Source organism: Tenebrio molitor, chromosome 4 (assembly GCF_963966145.1).
Source record: "Tenebrio molitor chromosome 4, icTenMoli1.1, whole genome shotgun sequence".
NCBI classification, from domain to species: domain Eukaryota; kingdom Metazoa; phylum Arthropoda; class Insecta; order Coleoptera; family Tenebrionidae; genus Tenebrio; species Tenebrio molitor.
Genome location: NC_091049.1, coordinates 27,894,155 through 27,914,347, shown reverse-complemented (window position 1 = coordinate 27,914,347; position 20,193 = coordinate 27,894,155). Strand labels below are relative to the sequence as shown.

Sequence of the window (20,193 nt, the reverse complement as noted above, 5' to 3'; positions counted from 1 at the left end):
AACTTTTAAGACTGACATCTGATAATTGAAATCTTAACGAATTGCCAACTGAAATTTTTGGTCACAAAATGATTATTTTATCTAAATAGTTAATTTGATTATTTACGTTGTGGCACACCTCAGGGACCACTAAATTTACTTGCAATACAATGTTCGTAGCACATCCTCTTAACGAAAAATCAGATTTTGTCGTAAATTTGTACCACAGGAGAATTTTGTTATTAATTTTTCATCATAATTGAGCATTTGTCTCTCTGCTGTTTTGTTCCATTTAGTTCCAGTCAATATCTAGCTTGATCATTTACCTACACATAAAATTTTTAATGTGGATTAATGTTTCATAAATTCTCGAATAAACATTTAAACGTTATTGATTTATTTTTATTTAAAGTATTGAATACAAAGTTACAGACTCACTTTTTGAAGAGGTATCAAACAAAACCAAATACAGCACTCGAGGTTAAAGCCGCTTTCGTTCACTTGGATTGTATCGTGAACTCAGTTCTGCTTCGTGGACGAACACCCAATGTCGCGTGAACGAAAGCTTTGCCTTCCTCACTCTTACTGTAAATAACTATTACACTTATCCGAAACTGTGTTTTACAAATTTATTTCTTTGTTTGGTTTCCTCAATACGAAGTGAAACAAACACATCATGATAAATTCAAAAATGTTCACAATTTCACTTTAAATGTATCAAAACAACTAAGTTAATAATATTGTAAACAATATCCTTCTCATTAATTTCTGCCTCAATTTATTGTGTAGGGATCCAGGTCAGAGACATGTTTAAAATGTATTGTATTAAATAATTTCCTAATTGATACAGTATGTTGAAATTTAAATGATGATAAAGTAGAGAAAAAATTAGAAACTAAACGCAAGGATAGAAAGCTTAGTTAACCAAGAAAACAGAACTGTTTGTTCATTTAAACAAATCTGAAATATGTGGTCAGTACTGTAATTATTTCAGTTTTTCTCGATATTCTCTCAATATTGGAATTTTTAGAGTTTCCACAACAATCAATTTAAATTGTATTACTTTGTGAAACGAATTTGCAGTGTAGCAAGAAAGAGAAGGGGGTCCTAAAATGTTATCTTGTGGAACACCTCTGTTAATTACTTTGAAATTAGATTGACACTCGAAAATGTTCCCAATTTCTATTCATTATTAAGGAGTAATTTGTGTACCCTTGGTTTCCGATTTGTTTGGTAACATATTTGTTGATGTCCATAGTTGCATAGTTACATTTTTTTATGTAAAAAAAGGTTGTAATCAAGAAAGCAGAGTAGAATGAAAAATATATGTCAATAAATTTGTGCAATTTTCAATAACAAAAAAAAGTGTAATTTAACCAAAAGGCAAACCATTGCCTTATCAGCATCATTGTGGTCCTTCGAGCGCCGGATACATCAGTGCATTAATTGTGCAAATCGCAAACAAGGAAGTAAAGGTAAGTGGTCTTCTTTTAACTGTGTTACTTCGTCTGTACAATGGCTGAACTCACTACTTTATTGAGACAAAGAGGGCATGTAAAATCAAAACTAATTGGTCTCAAACGACTAGTTGACAGAATTTCAAGTTCCGAAGCAAAGGAAGAAGATATATTCGAGCTAAATCAATATTTAATCGAAGTAGAAAATCTTATTCGAGAATTTGATGACTATCATATGAAGATTATTCTTAAAGTAGAAGACAGTGAAATTGAAAAGCAAGTGGAAAAAAGGATACAATTCACAGCGTCGTATCACAGAACCGTGGCGATGGCAAAAAGAATAATAAATTCTGCAAATCAAGCTAATATCACTACAGACGATTCCAGTGTATCAATAAATCAAAATAATGCCATAAATGTCGGTCAATCTGTGCGATTACCAAAAATTGATATACCAAAGTTTAATGGTCAATACGACAATTGGTTAGAATTTAGAGATACGTTTTCCGCGCTAATTCACAACAATACAAGTGTGGCAGAAATCACAAAATTTCAGTATTTGAGATCCTTTTTAGTAGGAGATGCAGCTCAAGTCATCAAATCATTGGAACTTTCAGCAGAAAATTATGGTGCAGCATGGCAGTTGTTATGTGAAAGATATGATAATCGAAGATTATTGATTGACAACCACATCAAAGGACTTTTTAATTTAGAAAAAATCACAAAGGAATCTGCTTCAAAAATAAGAAAACTCATTGACGATACTTGGAAGCATTTGAGAGCACTGGTATCGTTAGGTGAAGATGTCTCTTCGTGGGATACGTTGATAATCTACATGATTACTACGAAGTTAGATAATAGAACCAGTCGTGAATGGGAACAATACAATCACAAAAGAATGTACAGTGGCGGCCAAAATAAAGTAGGACAATGTTTTTTCGCTAATGTAAATTTGCTTGCCCTTTCTATGGTTACTATGAAAATATTTATTTATTTATTATTGTAATCCCGGTTTACAAAACTCAATTTTGGCTAAATTTCTTAATAAGACTTGTCCTACTTTATTTTGGCCGCCACTGTACCACTTTAAATCAGTTAAAAACTTTCCTTGGAACTCATGCAAACTTATTAGAAACCATAGATCAAAATGAAGCACAAAAATTCAGAACAAATTTCAACAATCCAGCAAGGAAAGAAAACAAAACATTTATAACATTCACAGAATCCAGTTGTCCTGTTTGTAATGAACATCATGCCATATATTCATGTACAGCTTTTTTCAATTTAGATATCAATAACAGGATAAAAAAGATCAAAGAACTGAAGCTATGTCTTAATTGCCTCAAAGGAGGTCATTACACCGCAACGTGCAAATCAGGATACTGTAAACAATGCAAAGGCAAACATAATTCCCTTCTTCATTTACAAAAAAAGGAAATTAGAACAACAGTAGACAATTCGGCAAGTACGAATTCCACAACCTTTGCGTCATATTCAGAGCACAACAGCTATGTGTTGTTACCAACAGCTGTTGTTAACATCAAGGACAATGAGGGAAATTATAAAGAAGCCATTGCTTTACTAGACACAGCATCACAATCGAGTTATATCAGCGAAGAACTTCACAAAAAATTAAACATTCGAAAGTTTGAAGACAAAACGGTCGTTTCAGGCATCAGCGATATGAGTCTTACAATTTCAGGCGCATGCACCGTAGACATTCAATCCTCAAATGTAAAATTTGGTTTTAGAGCAAGTTGTTTGATAGTTCCTCAAGTGACAAGTTGTATGCCAACTATCAAACTTTACACATCCAAGATAACAATTCCAAGTCATATCAAGTTAGCAAATCCTCGTTAAAATTGATCTACTCATAGGTGCAGATTACGTGTGGGATTTATTTTGTGTAGGAAGAATAAATCTTGGAAAGGATGCTCCGATACTTCAAAAGACACGATTAGGGTGGATAATCTCGGGTCCTTTACAGATGAAGACATCATCTAAAACAGTACACTGTTATTTCCTACAATCAAGCGATATCCATACTCAAATGAAACAATTTTGGGAAATAGAAGACATCTCCAGTACTCCATTAACATTATCGAAAGAAGATCAGTTAACAGAAAATCATTTTGTTTCAACTACAAAAATTCATGAAGATGGAAAATTCATCGTAAAAATTCCATTAAAGGAACCATTAAGCAAGCTAGAAGATCCTTATGAAAAGGCAAAAGCACGTTGTTTATCACTAGAAAACAAACTTCAAGCAAACCCTGAGTTGAAAGGGAAATATTTAGAGTTTCTTGAAGAGTACGAAACATTGGGCCACATGAATTTATGTAATGCAAATCATTCTGGTGTAACATATTACTTGCCACATCACGGTGTCTTCAAAGAAGATAGTTTGACGACCAAACTAAGAGTCGTATTCGACGCATCAGCACCTACGACTTCGGGATATTCTTTCAACGACCTACAAAGAGTTGGTCCTACTCTTCAAAATGATATCTTTTTAATATTACTTCGCTTCAGACAATATACATATGGATTATCAAGCGACGTTCAAATGATGTATCGAATGATATGGGTAGATCCAAGTCAACATTTGTTACAACGGATTCTTTGGAGAGCAGATCCGTCTAAACCAATACAAATTTATGAATTAAAAACAGTGACGTATGGTACTACATCGGCACCATATTTAGCCATTAGATGTATGCTTGAAATTGCCAATCAAATAGAAAATGAACAACCAAACATCGCCGAAATTATCAGAAATTGCTTTTATGTAGATGATTATTTAGGAGGAGCTGATGGCATAGAATCTGCACAACAAATATGTAAGACTCTTACAAACGCATTAAAAACACGGGGATTAATTTTGAGAAAATGGGTCTCAAATGATCCAACAACATTAAAGGAATTGGACCCAAAACTTTTAACTTCAAGCATGTCTAATTTAGGCTCAGATGCAAATACAAAAACGTTAGGTATTCTTTGGTCACAACAAGAGGATGTTATCAAATGCAAAGTGTCAAAGACACCATCAACAACCAGATGGACTAAAAGGTCAATATTGTCTTGTATAGCTCAAATTTACGATCCGCTTGGATTATTGAGCCCATGTATCATACAAGCTAAAATAATGTTACAAAAAATTTGGTTAGAGAACCTAACATGGGACGAATCTCTACCTAGTAATATCTTCACTGAATGGAGAAAGTTTCACAGCGAACTCAAATATTTACAAGAACTTTCTATACCAAGACATGTTTTAATTAATAGTCCAACAAGATTAGAACTTCATGGATTTTCGGATGCATGTTTAACTTCTTATGGAGCTTGTATTTATGTAAGATCTGTCAAGGATGAACAGGTAGTTGTACGTCTCTTGTGTGCAAAATCAAAGGTTTCACCCTTGAAAGGAATGACGATTCCGAGACTTGAATTACAAGCAGCTTTGATGTTAGCTAAATTAGTCACAAAGGTTCGTACAGCTTTAACTATTAAAGTTGATACAACAATTCTATGGTGTGATTCTACTATTGCATTATGTTGGATCAAAAGTGAACCACGAATTCTCAAGACATTCGTCAGTAACCGGGTGAGTCAAATTCAAGACTTGACAGAAAACGACCTGTGGAGGTATATTTCTACAAAACAAAATCCCGCAGATTTAGTAAGCAGGGGAATTAGTCCAAGACAATTAGAAAATTTAAGCGTTTGGTGGAATGGACCATCATTTCTTTCCGAATTGCATTACGAATTTCCCCTACAACCTCAAATTCAAGAAGATCCAGTTGATTTCAAAAAAGAAGTTCGCACAGTAACGCTAATGTCAACATCCCAAATTGAAAATAGAATTCCCATCGAAAACGAAATTACAACGGCAACAAACGAACTAATCAAAATTGCTCAGAGGGGCTCTTTTTCAGAAGAAATCAATCAGCTAGAACAAAATAAGCCTCTTCGAACTAAGAGCAAACTGTTATCGTTAAATCCTTTCTTGCATGATGGCATCCTAAGAGTTGGCGGAAGACTTAGCAACTCTCAATATGACTTCCATAAAAAGCATCCAGCAATCTTACCTCATAATCACAGGTTAACAAAACTGATTTTAGAACACGAACATAGAGCACTATTTCATGCAGGTCCTCAGTTACTCTTATCTCAAATTAGAAATAGATTTTGGCCTATTTCTGGAAGAAACCTGGTAAAACAAACAGTTCGAAATTGTGTAACTTGTTTCAAGGCAAATCCAAAACCAATGCAACAGCTAATGGGTGATTTGCCTGCATCAAGGCTCAAACCAGCACCACCATTTAGCATAACAGGAGTTGATTATGCAGGACCTTTTATAATAAAGGATCGAAAGGGGCGAGGCTCTAAAACATCAAAATGTTATTTATGTCTTTTGATTTGTTTTGTAACAAAGGCAGTACATTTAGAGCTTGTCTCAGATATGACCACAGAGGCCTTCATTCTTGCATTGCGACGTTTTGCATCGAGAAGAGGAATGCCTCAAGAAATAAATTCTGACAATTGAACGAACTTTCAAGGTGCAAAATCTGAACTTGAAGAGTTAGGAAAATTTCTCCGAAATAATGAAGACGAATTAGTGCAAGCTTACGCTCAAGAACAATGCAACTGGAAATTTATCCCTGCATATTCCCCTCACATGGGTGGCCTTTGGGAGGCAGGCGTTAAAGCAACTAAATATCATTTAAAAAGAGTTATGGGTTCAACCATTCTAACATTTGAACAGTTATATAGTCTCATTGTACAGATTGAAGGTATACTAAATGCAAGACCACTTTCCCCTTTATCACAAAATCCTAACGATCTAACGCCTTTAACACCATCGCATTTTTTAATTGGTCGATCTCCATCGTATGTTCCCGACTTTGATTTCACCCATTTACCAGAAAATCGTCTAAATTTATACCAGCATATTCAGTACATGACGCAACAATTTTGGAAGAGATGGCAGATTGAGTACATTTCAGAATTGCAGCAAAGACGCAAGTGGAAATCTCAGTCAAACACCATCTTAGCGGTTGGAACTTTAGTCATCATAAAGGAAAACCAAGTGCCAGTGAACCAGTGGAAGCTTGGACGAATCCTTCAGTTGCATCCAGGTCCAGATGGCATCACGCGTGTCGTCACCATTCAACTCAAGACAGGAATCAGCAAACGAGCTGTGACAAAAATATGTGCATTCCCTAATTTGGGTTTGTCGGAGTGATATTAAGTGAGTGCATTATTATGGCCTGTCTTTTTTGTTCAATTTGTTTATTGAAGTGCTATTGTTTAGATTAGAGCTGCGTGAACTGATGTCGGAAAAAATATGTATTAATTTAAGTTAATTACATAATTGTATTGTTCGTTTAGAAAAAAAAAAAGAATAGGTTTTTTCAAGGCGGGCGGCATCATATGTTGATGTCCATAGTTGCATAGTTACATTTTTTATGTAAAAAAGGTTGTAATCAAGAAAGCAGAGTAGAATGAAAAATATATGTCAATAAATTTGTGCAATTTTCAATAACAAAAAAAAGTGTAATTTAACCAAAAGGCAAACCATTGCCTTATCAGCAACAATATTCGTTATGTATCCCAAGACCTCTAAATATCATTGAGGATAATTTTTTCATGTTTTCAGTGACCTAAATAGAACAAAATGATTGTTGTCTCTAAATAGTTAATTTGATTATTTACGTTTATACATTGTAATTGAGATAAATTCAGTACGATGAGAAAGTTAAAAGCACTTTATAGATATTCCAATTTATCTTTCTAAGTTTCTCTTTCAGTATAGGTTCAACTGCTTTGGTAAAAGTGTGCTAATCCAAATTAATTGTTATCAAGGTACGTACCTACTTTGTAAGAAAGAACGTCATGTCTTCTAAACAAGCGGTTAAACTAGGTATCCATACTAAAGAGATTAACGGTTCGATATCTTGACTTGTTTTTAACATCTGTTTCCATCATGAATCCTCGTCGTCAAAATGGTAAAAATTGTATGATCAATATCAAACCGCTAATCATTTTTCTTCGATTTTTTTAGATTGCCTGAAAATGGTTCGCATTTTAGGCGACGACATTTTTTGTTTGAAATTCGTTCAAATAATCATGAAATTGATTCTTTTCACTTATGCTATACTGTGTGTTTTGCAAATTTATTTCTTCATTTCGTCGCCGAGCCTGACAAAACTAATGAGTTCTGGAGGAGCTTTCTTTCAAATGGGCGCAGTAATATTCGGTAAAATGTATGGCAATTGTCTAAATCGACAACTTCTAGATTTTAGTTGCCACCAGCATTCTTCTGGTCAAGAACGGTATGATCGACGATATCATGGATGTGATCGATTTGTGGCGAGTCGATTCCGCTGACGAAAAAACCAAAAACGAAATTACAGAATTGTCAAAATGGGCGAACATATTTGTCGCCACCAACACATCCGTTTGTCTACTATGCATAGCCACAGTCTTTTTTTCAAGTAACGAAAATGATGGATTGGAGTTTATTCGCTACGTACTCGACCAGATATTTTCCCAATGGAGCAAACTCGCGTTGGTCCTTATCAAAATGTCGCTTTTCCTGGCGTGTTTGACGATGCCGGGCGTTACTTACCAACTTTTCTACGTAACGCAGCATATCAGAATGCAAATGAAATTATTCAAGATGTTTATTAGAAGTCTGGCAAACACTTTGAGCAGCACAGAAGAAAATTTAACACATGACAATAATTATCAAGAAGAAATCCATACTCAATTGAAAATTATCATTGACAGACATTGCGATTTCATCCGGTAATCCCTTTCATTTTACATTTTAGCATACACATCTAATAATAATCATTAATCAGTTATTTTCAATAAAAACTTTCAATTTTCACTATCATCACAAAACATTTTATTTGACTCTCATTGAGCTTACAAATCTCTGGAGTAATCATTTTGTATTCATTTACTTATTTAAAAATATTTAGGTTTTTTATTTTGTTTTTTGTTTTGTTTCTAACCGCGACGCTACATAAATTATCATTACCTTTTTCGTTAATTTATTTACGTCATTTCCAGGTGGCAACAAAACCTATTGATGATCATGAGTAATCTCATAATGCCAATTGCTTTTGGTATTATCATCGTTGCCCTAAGTTACACTTTTGCCTTTTTACAAGTATGTGAATAGATTAACAATGATTGTTTCACGATAACTATAATATTTATAATCTATAGGATGTGATATGGTGGCCCAACTATATGCTTTCCGTTCTTCTTATTGCAAACACTTGTTGTATCATTGCTGGAGGACAGGTATTAGAAGATGAGGTAAATATCTCAAAAGGACAAGAAATATTAACTGGGCATATTTTTTAAGTCAGAGAAGATTTTTCAAGAGTTTACCACCTTGCAATGGTACACCTGGAATTTGGAGAATCAAAAACTTTTCCTAACGATTCTTACTGCAGCGACCAGACCTATTAATATAAAATTTTCGGAAAACTTTGTGATCAACAATCGCATGTTACTTTTTGTAAGTAAAAATGTTCGTGTTTATTATCATTTGCAGTTTATTACAACATTTTTGTTGTTTATAGATATGCAAGAGTCTGTACTCGGTCATTTCACTTTTCCTCAATATGAAGTGAAACAAATTATATTTTGTTCAATACATCATTAATGAACTCAAACAATTCAGACATTAGACGCACCAGAACCACGAACTATGTAAAAGAATGTTGTCCATCGTTGATTAATATTTAACAACCCTAAAGGATAGTTCAGTAGATTTCATTGAAACAATTGTACATGTTGTTGAAAACCTAGGGTAATAATTGTTCACTCAATGTATTTACACCAATGTGTTAACTGTAACTAAGAACCATCTTTGTGTTAAGTGTATTTTCCACGATAATGATTAAGAGAGGATCGAAGTAAAATTGCATTTTCAAAAATGAGAGATATTCTAAAATTGTTTTAAAACATCTTCGTCCGTCATTCGTTTCTTGAGGTCCTCGCGGTCGGGGGAAGCTACCGTGTCCATCGCTCTCAATTAGCTGTGGTGCGGCGCAGAGCACAAAGAGCCGCGTCATATTTAGATGGATGTAGACATGCGCAGAGAGGTACCCTTGTAAAACTATTAGTATCTTTCCACTTTTGTTTTCCATATACTAAACCAAGCCCGACTGAGAGGTGCCAGGAATATACACGTTCATAACTTTATGCTTAGTCCATTGCAGTCACGCAAACTTAAATCACTCAGTCTCACTTAGTCTGTTACTAAATTCACTTAGTTATTTACACCGCTTGTTGGGAGCAAACACCACCATACAAGATTACTTGTTAAATAAAATTTAAGTGAAGTGTGTTCGATCGTTTTAATTCCATTTTGAAATCCTTCCAACGCTACGGCCTCGTTTAGGACTTAATTACATTAAACTATGAATAAAACACACCGTAGAATCAATAAGAAACTTTTTCTCATAATTTTGTTATATATTTTTTCGCCAAAATATCATGCGAAGAAAAGTGGCAATCAAAAATACACGGAATAAGAGCGAAAGGTTACATTGTAATTTGTACTAGTTTCTACGCTTCAAAAATTTCCAAATTAACGCCATCATGGAGGAATTTTGTTATTAATTTTGCATCATAATTGAACATTTGCCTGCCTTACTATTTTGTTCCATTTGGTTTGAGTCAATATCTAGCTTGATCATTTATTTACACATAGAATTTTTAATGCGGTTTAATGTTTCATAAATTTTCGAATAAACATTAAAAAATTGGCTGACGGATTAACGACTTTGTTGGTAGTTTAGTTTGTGTTTTTGTGTCGAATGGAATGAAGTCTCAAATTCTGCGGTCTCCCAAATTATTAGTTCTCATATAAAGATTAGTTAAGAGCAGTGTATTTTAAGTATTCATAAACGTAATTTCTAGTATAATTGAACAGTTTAAAAATAGATGAAGTGCTCACTTATTGTGACTTAATTGATTAATTAATTTGGGTGAAGAAAGATTTCGTTCCAGATCGAATTACTGTCGTCAAAACCTTCAAAATGGTAAGGCCAAATCCATATATTAATTTAAGTTACCGTGAAGTAGAGAAGAAAATTGGAAACTAAACGCAAGCACAGAAAACTTAGGTACTTAATCAAGAAAACAGAAGTGATTTTTCATTTAAACAATTCTAAAATATGTTCTCAGTCAGTATGTTGGTCAGAACTGCACAATTTAAAATCATTGCATTAATGTGTATTATATGGCAACGACACAGAGCATCGTGGCCAAGCGGCTAGCGCGCCACTTTGCATTGAGGAGGTCCCGGGTTCTAATCCCGTGGCCGCTTGACCTGGTATGGGTTTTTTCAAGAGTTTTTCCACACCATAACATCGTGGTATGATAATAGGTCTCATATCATAGATAAGGCGATTGCTGGGTCAGTATTCAACCCTCAAAACCCTACCACCTTACTTCCGCACCCATCCTCACCGTACCCATCCCGAATCTTCCCGTCAGTGTCTGAAAAGACTCTGGAAAGCCTCAGCAGCCTTCCTTCGGGGAAAATGAAAAATTGTTTCTTTCGTTGACAACGAGATATGCTATTCTGTACGACACCTCTGTTAATTACTTTAAAATTAGATGGACACTGGGCGAATAGTTTTCTAATTTCTAATAATAATTAAGGACTAATTTGTGTACTCTTATTTGCCGTTTTGTTTGGTAACATATTTATTATGTTTAATAAAATCTATAAATATACATAACTGAGGATAATTTTTTCATCTTTTCAATGATCTAAATAGTACAAAATGATTATTGTAACTAAATAGTTAATTTGATTATTATTTACGTTTATACATTGTAATTGCGACAATTTTAGTACGATGGGAAAACTTACATATGGCATTCCAATAATCGAAGTTAGAAAAATTTTATAGATATTATAATTTAGCTATCTAAGTTTCTGTTTTAGTATGAGTTCAAATGCTTTGCTAAGAGTTTACTGATCCAAATTAATTGTTATCAAGGTACGTACCTGCCTCAAAAGAAAGAACGTAATATTTTCTAAACTTCTAAACAAAGAGTTATACAATCCATACCAAACAGATTAATGGTTCAATATCTTGACTGGTACCACCATGAATCCTCGTCATCAAAATGGTAAAAATTGTATGATCAATATCAAACCGCTAATCATTTTTCTTCGATTTTTTTAGACTGCCTGAAAATGGTTCGCATTTTAGGCGACGACATTTTTCGTTTAAAATTCGTCCAAATAATCATGAAATTGATGCTTTGCGCTTATGCGATACTCTGGGTTTTGCAAATTTATTTCTTCATTTCGTCCCCGAGCCTGACAAAATTATTGAGTTGTGGAGGAGCTTTCTTAATAATGGGCGCAGTAATATTCGGTAAAATGTATGACAGTTGTCTAAATCGATAATTCTAGATATCAGTTGCCACCAGCGTTCTTCTGATCAAGAACGGTATGATCGATGATATCATGGATGTGATCGATTTGTGGCGCCTCGATTCCGCTGATGATAAAACCAAAAACGAAATTAGAAAATTGTCAAAATGGGCGAACAGATTTGCTGTCACCAACACATCCGTATGTCTACTATGTATGGCCACAACCTTTTTTTCAAGTAATGAAAATGATGGATTGGAGTTTATTCGCTACGTACTCGACCAGATATTTTTCCAATGGGGTAAATTCGCCTTTGTTTTCTTCAAAATGACGCTTCTCCTGGCGAGTTTTACGATGCCGGCCGTTACCTACCAAGTGTTTTACGTAACGCAGCACGTCACAATGCAAATGAAATTGTTCAAGATGTTTGTCAGAAGCCTGGCAAGCACGTTGAGCAGTACAGAAGAGAATTTGATACATGACGACAATTATCAAGAGGCGATCCAAACTCAACTGAAAATTGTCATCGACAGACATTGCGATTTCATCCGGTAATCCCTTTTATTTTAACTTTTACCATACACCTCTGATAATCACTTTGACTTTTGACTTAATTTATTTACCTCATTTCCAGGTGGCAACAAAACACATTGATGATTATGGGTAATCTCATAATACCCTTTGCTATTGGTACTGTCATCATTGCCCTAAGTTACGCTTTTTCCTTTTTACAGGTTTGTGAATAGATTGACATTGATTGTTTGACAATAAGTATGATATTTGTAATCTATAGGATGCGATATGGTGGCCTAACTGTGTGCTTTCCGTTGTTCTTATTACAAACACTTGTTGTATCATTGCTGGGGGACATGCATTAGAAGATGAGGTAAATATCTCTAAAGGACAAGAAATATTAATTAGACATATTTTTTCAGTCAGAGAAGATTTTTCTAGAGTGTACCACCTTACAATGGTACACCTGGAATATGAAGAATAAGAAACTTTTTCTAACGATTCTTACTGCAGCTACCAGACCTATTAATGTAAGATTTTCGGAAAACTTTGTGATCAACAATCGCATGTTACTTTTTGTAAGTTTGGTATTTATTATCGTTTGAAGTTTGTTACAATATTTTTGTTTTTTATAGATATGCAAGAGTCTGTACTCGGTCATTTCAGTTTTTCTCAATGTGAAGTAAAACAGATTATATTGTATTCAACACATCATTAATTAACTCAAACACTTCAGATATTAGACGCACCAAAACAACCAACTACATAAAATGTTTTACATCGTTAATTACTATTTAATACCTAAAGTGTAGTGCAGTAGATTTTGTCACGAAAACAAAACTAAGAGTTCATTGAAAGAAATGCGTATGTTCTTAAAAACCTAGGGTTGTAATAATTATTCATTACATTTATGTGTTAACTGTAACTAGGAACCATCTTTATGTTTAGTGTATTTTCCGAAATTATCATTAACAAAGAGTTGAAGGTAAAATTGCATTTTCAGAAATGAGAAATATTGTTGGAAATGTAAGAAAATTTAAATATTTTTGTCCAAAACACAGGGAAAGTGAGCAGAAACAACGCACTAGAGAACCACTCCACAAATGGAAAAATACTGACATGAGAAAAAAATTATTAATTTGTTATTGACACGTAACAAAACAATACATTGATGCTACAGAGTGATCAACAAGAATCCAAATCAGAGCAAGCGTTGCAAATTATCGGTCACGTCGTAGCAAAATCATATGCACATAAGCGGTCAAAACATGGGCGTAGACAATTTATGGTCTCAAATGCTACTTAATAAAAAATGATACTTTATGAATTTTAGACGTTGGAATTATAATTGTGGATTTTATTATTATTATAAGATAAGGGAAACAATTTATAAGATTAACAAGAGCAACATTTTACATTTGTAAGAGTAAGTAAATTATCATCTTTATTGCCAAACGCGACGCTACTGGTACGGAGATGCTTCGCTGAAATGTCACAAATTCAAGGTTGTTGTTGTTGACAATTTAAGTGATTTAACCTAGAAAACAAATCTTCGATTTCGGCAAAGTTTACAGACGTTTATTGAAGTTGTAAGCAATAATTATCCCAGAATAAGTTGTAAAATGGGTTTTACCATTAAAGAGAAGGCATTTTTATTAGATTTTTTTCGAAAGAGGGTGAAACAAGAAAATGAAGACTGGCCTTACTTTGTACCCCCTTACACCAAAGAATTTTAAGCCAGATGTCCGAACCTGATGGTATTGGTTATCAACAAGTTTATCAATGTCTTAAAATTATAGTGCCTAATTTTAGCAAATCATAACCCATCATTAAGAAGAAGTCAGGTCAGTCCTTAGTTCAAATTTTAGAAATGGTGCAAAATGTTCAACAAATTATTAAGGAACATCCCTCAACTTCCATAAGGCGTTTAAGACAACAAGTTAAATTGTGTTATGGCACTTATCAGAAATTTTTTAAGAAGGAAATTAATTTGTTTCCCTTTGTGCGTTGCAAAAAATAAAACCCACACATTACCCTAAACAAACTGACAGCTTCATAAGGGTTTTTGAATTATGAGAGGCGAGTTTGATTCTGTCTGGACCACAATGGAGAACATTTTGAGCAGTTTTTGTGAAAACTTATTTTTTGACCTTGGAGTAATTTAAATGTTTTAAACACTGCTAGAAAAGATACGAGTAAGTTCTCAATTACCCAAAAATTAGAGAATAATAACTTTTACACTTTTCTTACAGAAAACAACAAAACAAAGAATTGTGAAAAATAATTATTTTTAAAATTTTGTAACTCAAGATTGTGCCTTATAAAGGAATTTTGTGTAACTGTGTGTTTTTTCCTTAATCAATAATAAATAATAATTAATTATAACTTGCTTTTAAATCTATTATTCATGAATTACAAAAAATTTATAAAGGCAATTAATGATAGATTTTTGAGAGGTAGGCAACCAACAAAACGAGTGGCCACAGCAAGTAAATAAAAGCGGCTGATCCATGATAGAAATACGTTTCGATAAAACAAAAGATGAGGTAGCACTCTTGATTTGGTTTCTTGTTGATCACTCTGTATATTAATACATAGTAAGTAATATAACCCCATCTATCATGGGTGTCGTTACCGGTGCAACTAAACTGTTTTATTTTTTACTTAATAAAAATAGAACATCCTTAATTGTTTAGAGTTGGTACTTTCCCATTTCGATGGAACATTGAAGAGACAAAAGTTTTCATTTATTATTATTATCGTGTGGAAATCAAGTAACGCATAAATTCAGTAATTCCGTCGATATTAATTTTTTGGAAAAAATCTCGAAGGGGTGTGGCGATTTTAAATTCAGCAAATTTTTGGATTTTGGAAGTACTTTTTATTCTGTTTCCAACCGTATAAATTTTTCAATATTCAAAAACTCAAGGTGTAGAATGGGACCATTCGCCCTTCTCAAGTCTTTCTCCATTTCTGAAGTAACACTGCACAATGAAAATTGTTTGCTCTAAAGTGACATATTGTAATTGCAAATTTTAATAGTCAATAATAAATAATGACATTTACTATTGTAATGACATTTGAATTAAATTTTTACGTGTACGTAAAGCGTATTAATTACGGTTTTCTCGATTTTTTTTAATTTTCGATCGCACTGTAGAATATGGAAAACATTAATAATGATAATTCCCGCAGGCGTAGCAATTACATCTTCGCCTCTAATACGTTAACAAGATTAGTGCAGTAATCTGTAATATAAAAAAAAGAGAAGAGGTCATAAGATGGTACTATTGGGAGCACGGAATTTCGGGCAGCAATTTATATGTCATTTAAAAAAAACCAATATAGTCGAAGCTTTATTGTCATAAATGTCATAATTGTTAATTTCCAAAGTTTAATAAAATACTGTTCAGTTCAGAAAATCACATCTAACCACTTGCAACTTTTCAGTATTGATTAATGCAATTTTCCAAAATGACATGTGACAATAGTAGAGGTTAAAATGAGGTTATTAATACGTCTAAAGCCTATTTCACCTCTTATATCAGTCAAATTTCAAATCTACCCGAAATTCCGTGCTCCCAATAGTACCTGGCGGCACATTTAAAGCATCACTAAACCCGCTTGAAATACAAGGTTAGGGACGACACCCTCTTATTGAAACATCAGATGTTGTCGTAGATTTGTAGATACTAATTTTAAAAATTTTCAAACTCACGCCTTCATGGAGGAATTTTGTTATTAATTTTTCATCATAATTGAATTGAGCATTTGTCTGTCTACTGTTTTGTTCCATTTACTTCCAGTCAATATCTAGCTTGATCATTTATCTATACATAGAATTTATAATGTGGATTAATGCTTCATAAATTTTCCAATAAACATTTAAATTGGCTGACGGATTAACGACTTCGTAGATGGTTTAGTCTGTCTTTTAGTGTCGACAGCAAAAATGGTACATTTTGGTGTGTCCCAAGTTATTAGTCCTAGTATAAGGATCAGTTAAAAGCAGTGTATTTTAAGTACTCATAAACGTCATTTCTAATACAATTAATAATCGAACAGTTTTAAAAATAGGTTAAGCGCTCACTGCTTGTCGCTTAATTGATTTATCAATATGAGTGAAGGAGACTTTTTTCCATATCGAATCACCGTCGTCAAAATCTTCAAAACTGTAAGGTCGATTCCATACAGTAAACAATTTTCCATTGAGTCTTGTACATAGTCCGCATACCAGACAGTGACACTTCTTGTGTACAATTTGTCAAAATAATACCGAAACAATACTTTGTTCGATACCTCCGTAGAAAGTCAGTCTGCATCCATAGTTACCAGTGGGTGAAGGTTTCTCTTTGTTCACTTCACTTTCGCCCACTGTGTTTCACTCATCGTTTTTCGCTCACTGTGTTTCACTCATAGTCCTTATTCACGCATAATACAAATTCGATTTTATCAAAAGAATTTGTGTGTTACATTTAGTACATTTGATACCTCGCGGCAATTGCTTCTTCCATGACACCATCAAGAACATCTCCACGACGAGCACTCAACCACTTTATTGACGTTACAGAACCTTGTATATTTTGTATTTTATTTTTTCCATAGCAACAGATCCGTCCAAAAATGTAATATACAAATTTTAATTTAAAATTTTGAATACAAAGTTACAGACTCACTTTTTGAGGAGGTATCAAACAAAACCAAATACAGCACTCGAGAGTAAGGCCGCTTTTGTTCACTTGGATTGTATCGTCCATTCAGTTCGCGTGAACGAAAGCTTTGCCTTCCTCACTCTTACTGTAAATAACTATTAGACTTATCCAATACTGTGATTTACAAATTTATTTCTTTGTTTGGTTTCCTCAATACGAAGTGAAACAAACACAACATGATAAATTCAAAAATGTTCACTGTTTCACTTTAAATGTATCAAAATAACTAACTTAATATTGTAAACAATATTTTTCTCATTAATTTCTATATTGTACAAAAAAAAAAATATTAACAGTAATCTGGCTCAATTTATTGTATACGGATCCAGGTCAGAGATATGTTAAAAATTTATTGTATTAATTAATTTCCTAATTGATACGGTATCATGTTGAAATTTAAATGATGATAAAGTAGAGAAAAAAACTAGAAACTAAACGCAAGGATAGAAAGCTTAGTTAACCAAGAAAACAGAACTGTTTGTTCATTTAAACAAATCTGGAATATGTTGTCAGTATTGTACGTATTTCAGTTTTTCTCGACATTCCCTCAATATTTCAATTCTAAATTGGAATTTTTAGAGTTTCCACAACAATCAATTGAATTTGTATTACTTTGTCAAACCAATTTGCAGTGTAGTAAGAAAGAAAAGGGGTCCTAAAATGTTATCTTGTGGGACACCTCTGTTAATTAGTTTGAAATTAGACTGGCACTCTCGAAAATTTTCCCAATTTCTATTCATTATTAAGGAGTAATTTGTGTACCCTTGGTTTCCGATTTGTTTGGTAACATATTCGTTATGTTTCCCAGGACCTCTAAATATCATTGAGGATAATTTGTTCGTGTTTTCAGGATTCTAAATAGAACAAAATGATTGTTGTCTCTAAATAGTCAATTTGATTATTTACGTTTATACATTGTAATTGAGACTATTTCAGTATGATGAGAAAACTTGCAGATGGCATTACAATTGAAGTTAAAAGCACTTTATAAATATTCCAATGTATCTTTCTAAGTTTCTCTTTCAGTATAGGTTCAACTGCTTTGCTAAGAGTGTGCTAATCCAAATTAATTGTTATCAAGATACGTACTTACTTTGTTAGAAAGAACGTCATGTCTTCTAAACAAGCAGTTGAACAATCCATACTAAAGAGATTAACGGTTCAATATCTTGACTTGTTTTTAACATCTGTTTCCATCATGAATCCTCGTCATCAAAATGGTAAAAATTGTATGATCAATATCAAACCGCTAATCATTTCTCTTCGATTTTTTTAGACTGTCTGAAAATGGTTCGCATTTTAGGCGACGACATTTTTCATTTGAAATTCGTAAAAATAATCATGAGATTGATACTTTGCACTTATGCGATACTCTGGGTTTTGCAAATTTATTTCTTCATTTCGTCCCCGAGCCTGACAAAATTATTGAGTTGTGGAGGAGCTTTCTGTATAATGGGCGCAGTAATATTCGGTAAAATATATGACAGTTGTCTAAATTGATAATTCTAGATATCAGTTGCCACCAGCGTTCTTCTGATCAAGAACGGTATGATCGACGACATCATGGATGTGATCGATTTGTGGCGCGTCGATTCCGCTGATGATAAAACCAAAAACGAAATTACAAAATTGTCAAAATGGGCGAACAGATTTGCTGTCACCAACACATCCGTATGTCTACTATGTATGGCCACAACCTTTTTTTCAAGTAGTAAAAATGATGGATTTGAGTTTGTTCGCGACATACTCGAGCAGATATTTTTCCAATGGGGCACATTAGCGTTTGTTTTCTTGAAAATGACGCTTTTCATGGCGAGTTTTACGATGCCGGCTGTCACTTACCAAGTTTTGTACGTAACGCAGCACATCACAATGCAAATGAAATTGTTCAAGATGTTTGTTAGAAGCGTGGCAAGCACGTTGAGCAGTACAGAAGAAAATTTGATACATGACGACAATTATCAAGAGGCGATCCAAACTCAACTGAAAATTATCGTCGACAGACATTGCGATTTCATCCGGTAATTCCTTTTATTTTAACTTTTACCATACACCTCTGATAATCACTTTGACTTTTGACTTAATTTATTTACCTCATTTCCAGGTGGCAACAAAACACATTGATGATTATGGGTAATCTCATAATACCCTTTGCTATTGGTACTGTAATCATTGCCCTAAGTTACGCTTTTTCTTTTTTACAGGTTTGTGAATAGATTGACATTGATTGTTTGACAATAAGTATGATATTTATAATCTATAGGATGTGATATGGTGGCCTTACTGTGTGCTTTCCGTTGTTCTTATTACAAACACTTGTTGTATCATTGCTGGGGGACATGCATTAGAAGATGAGGTAAATATCTCAAAAGGACAAGAAATATTAATTAGGCATATTTTTTCAGTCAGAGAATATTTTTCTAGAATGTACCACCTTGCAATGGTACACCTGGAATATGAAGAATAAGAAAATTTTTCTAACGATTCTTACTGCAGCCATTAGACCTATTAATGTAAGATTTTCGGAAAACTTTGTGATCAACAATCGCATGTTACTTTTCGTAAGTTAAAATGTTTCGTATTTATTATCATTTGAAGTTTGTTACAATATTCTTGTTTTTTTATAGATATGCAAGAGTCTGTACTCGGTCATTTCGGTTTTTCTCAACATTAAGTAAAAACGATCACAATTTATTAAACACATCATTAATTAACTCATACATCAGTCGCACCAAAACGGCTAACTATGCAAAACACTGTTTTTCATCGTTGATTAATATTTAATAGATGTCTTGGATTCTCTCATGGACTGTGACCTTGGAAATATCTGCGCGAAGGCGGAGCGATAAACCAGTGAAAAATTAATTATACCTAGATATATTTTGGTCAAATACAATTTAAGCGACACCCTTTTACTCCCAAAACCCCAAGACAATTATTTTTCTTCCTTCACAACTCGTTGCACAAATTATCTGGACTGCAAAGCACGTGGCCACGTGGCTCACGACTCCGAAACCTTACAACATGCGTCATGTGAGTGTTTACACTGTTTTAATTAAACCAAGATGCAAATTGGTGTGGAGTTGTTTATCGTGACCCAAGGGGTTCATCG

At 33.6% G+C, this 20,193-nt stretch overlaps 2 protein-coding genes across 3 annotated transcripts in view; one reads left to right on the top strand and one right to left on the bottom strand.

Annotated features, from left to right (window-relative positions):
- The window catches only part of LOC138127863 (ly6/PLAUR domain-containing protein 6B-like), a 161,443-nt gene that overhangs the window by 101,472 nt on the left and 39,778 nt on the right, over positions 1-20,193 (bottom strand). The window lies entirely within an intron of this gene.
- LOC138129725 (uncharacterized) lies at positions 10,283-14,564 on the top strand. 2 transcript variants are annotated; one of them, XM_069046003.1, is made up of 8 exons: positions 10,283-10,504; positions 11,474-11,606; positions 11,663-11,847; positions 11,896-12,407; positions 12,491-12,590; positions 12,650-12,742; positions 12,792-12,947; positions 13,005-14,564. In XM_069046003.1, the coding sequence occupies exons 2-8, from the start codon at positions 11,585-11,587 to the stop codon at positions 13,053-13,055; spliced, it is 1,119 nt and encodes a 372-aa protein (XP_068902104.1). In that variant the 5' UTR covers positions 10,283-10,504; positions 11,474-11,584; the 3' UTR covers positions 13,056-14,564. The 2 variants fall into 2 exon arrangements, with proteins under 2 accessions (XP_068902104.1, XP_068902105.1); XM_069046004.1 differs by lacking the exon at positions 10,283-10,504 and having other exon boundaries at positions 11,434-11,606.

Excerpts from the sequence above, each read along its gene's own strand:
- LOC138129725 (XM_069046003.1), top strand. The coding sequence starts at position 11,585 with ATGAATCCTCGTCATCAAAATG. Across the intron at positions 12,591-12,649 it reads ACGCTTTTTCCTTTTTACAG|GATGCGATATGGTGGCCTAA; the intron begins GTTTGTGAATAG and ends TGTAATCTATAG. Across the intron at positions 12,948-13,004 it reads ACAATCGCATGTTACTTTTT|ATATGCAAGAGTCTGTACTC; the intron begins GTAAGTTTGGTA and ends TGTTTTTTATAG.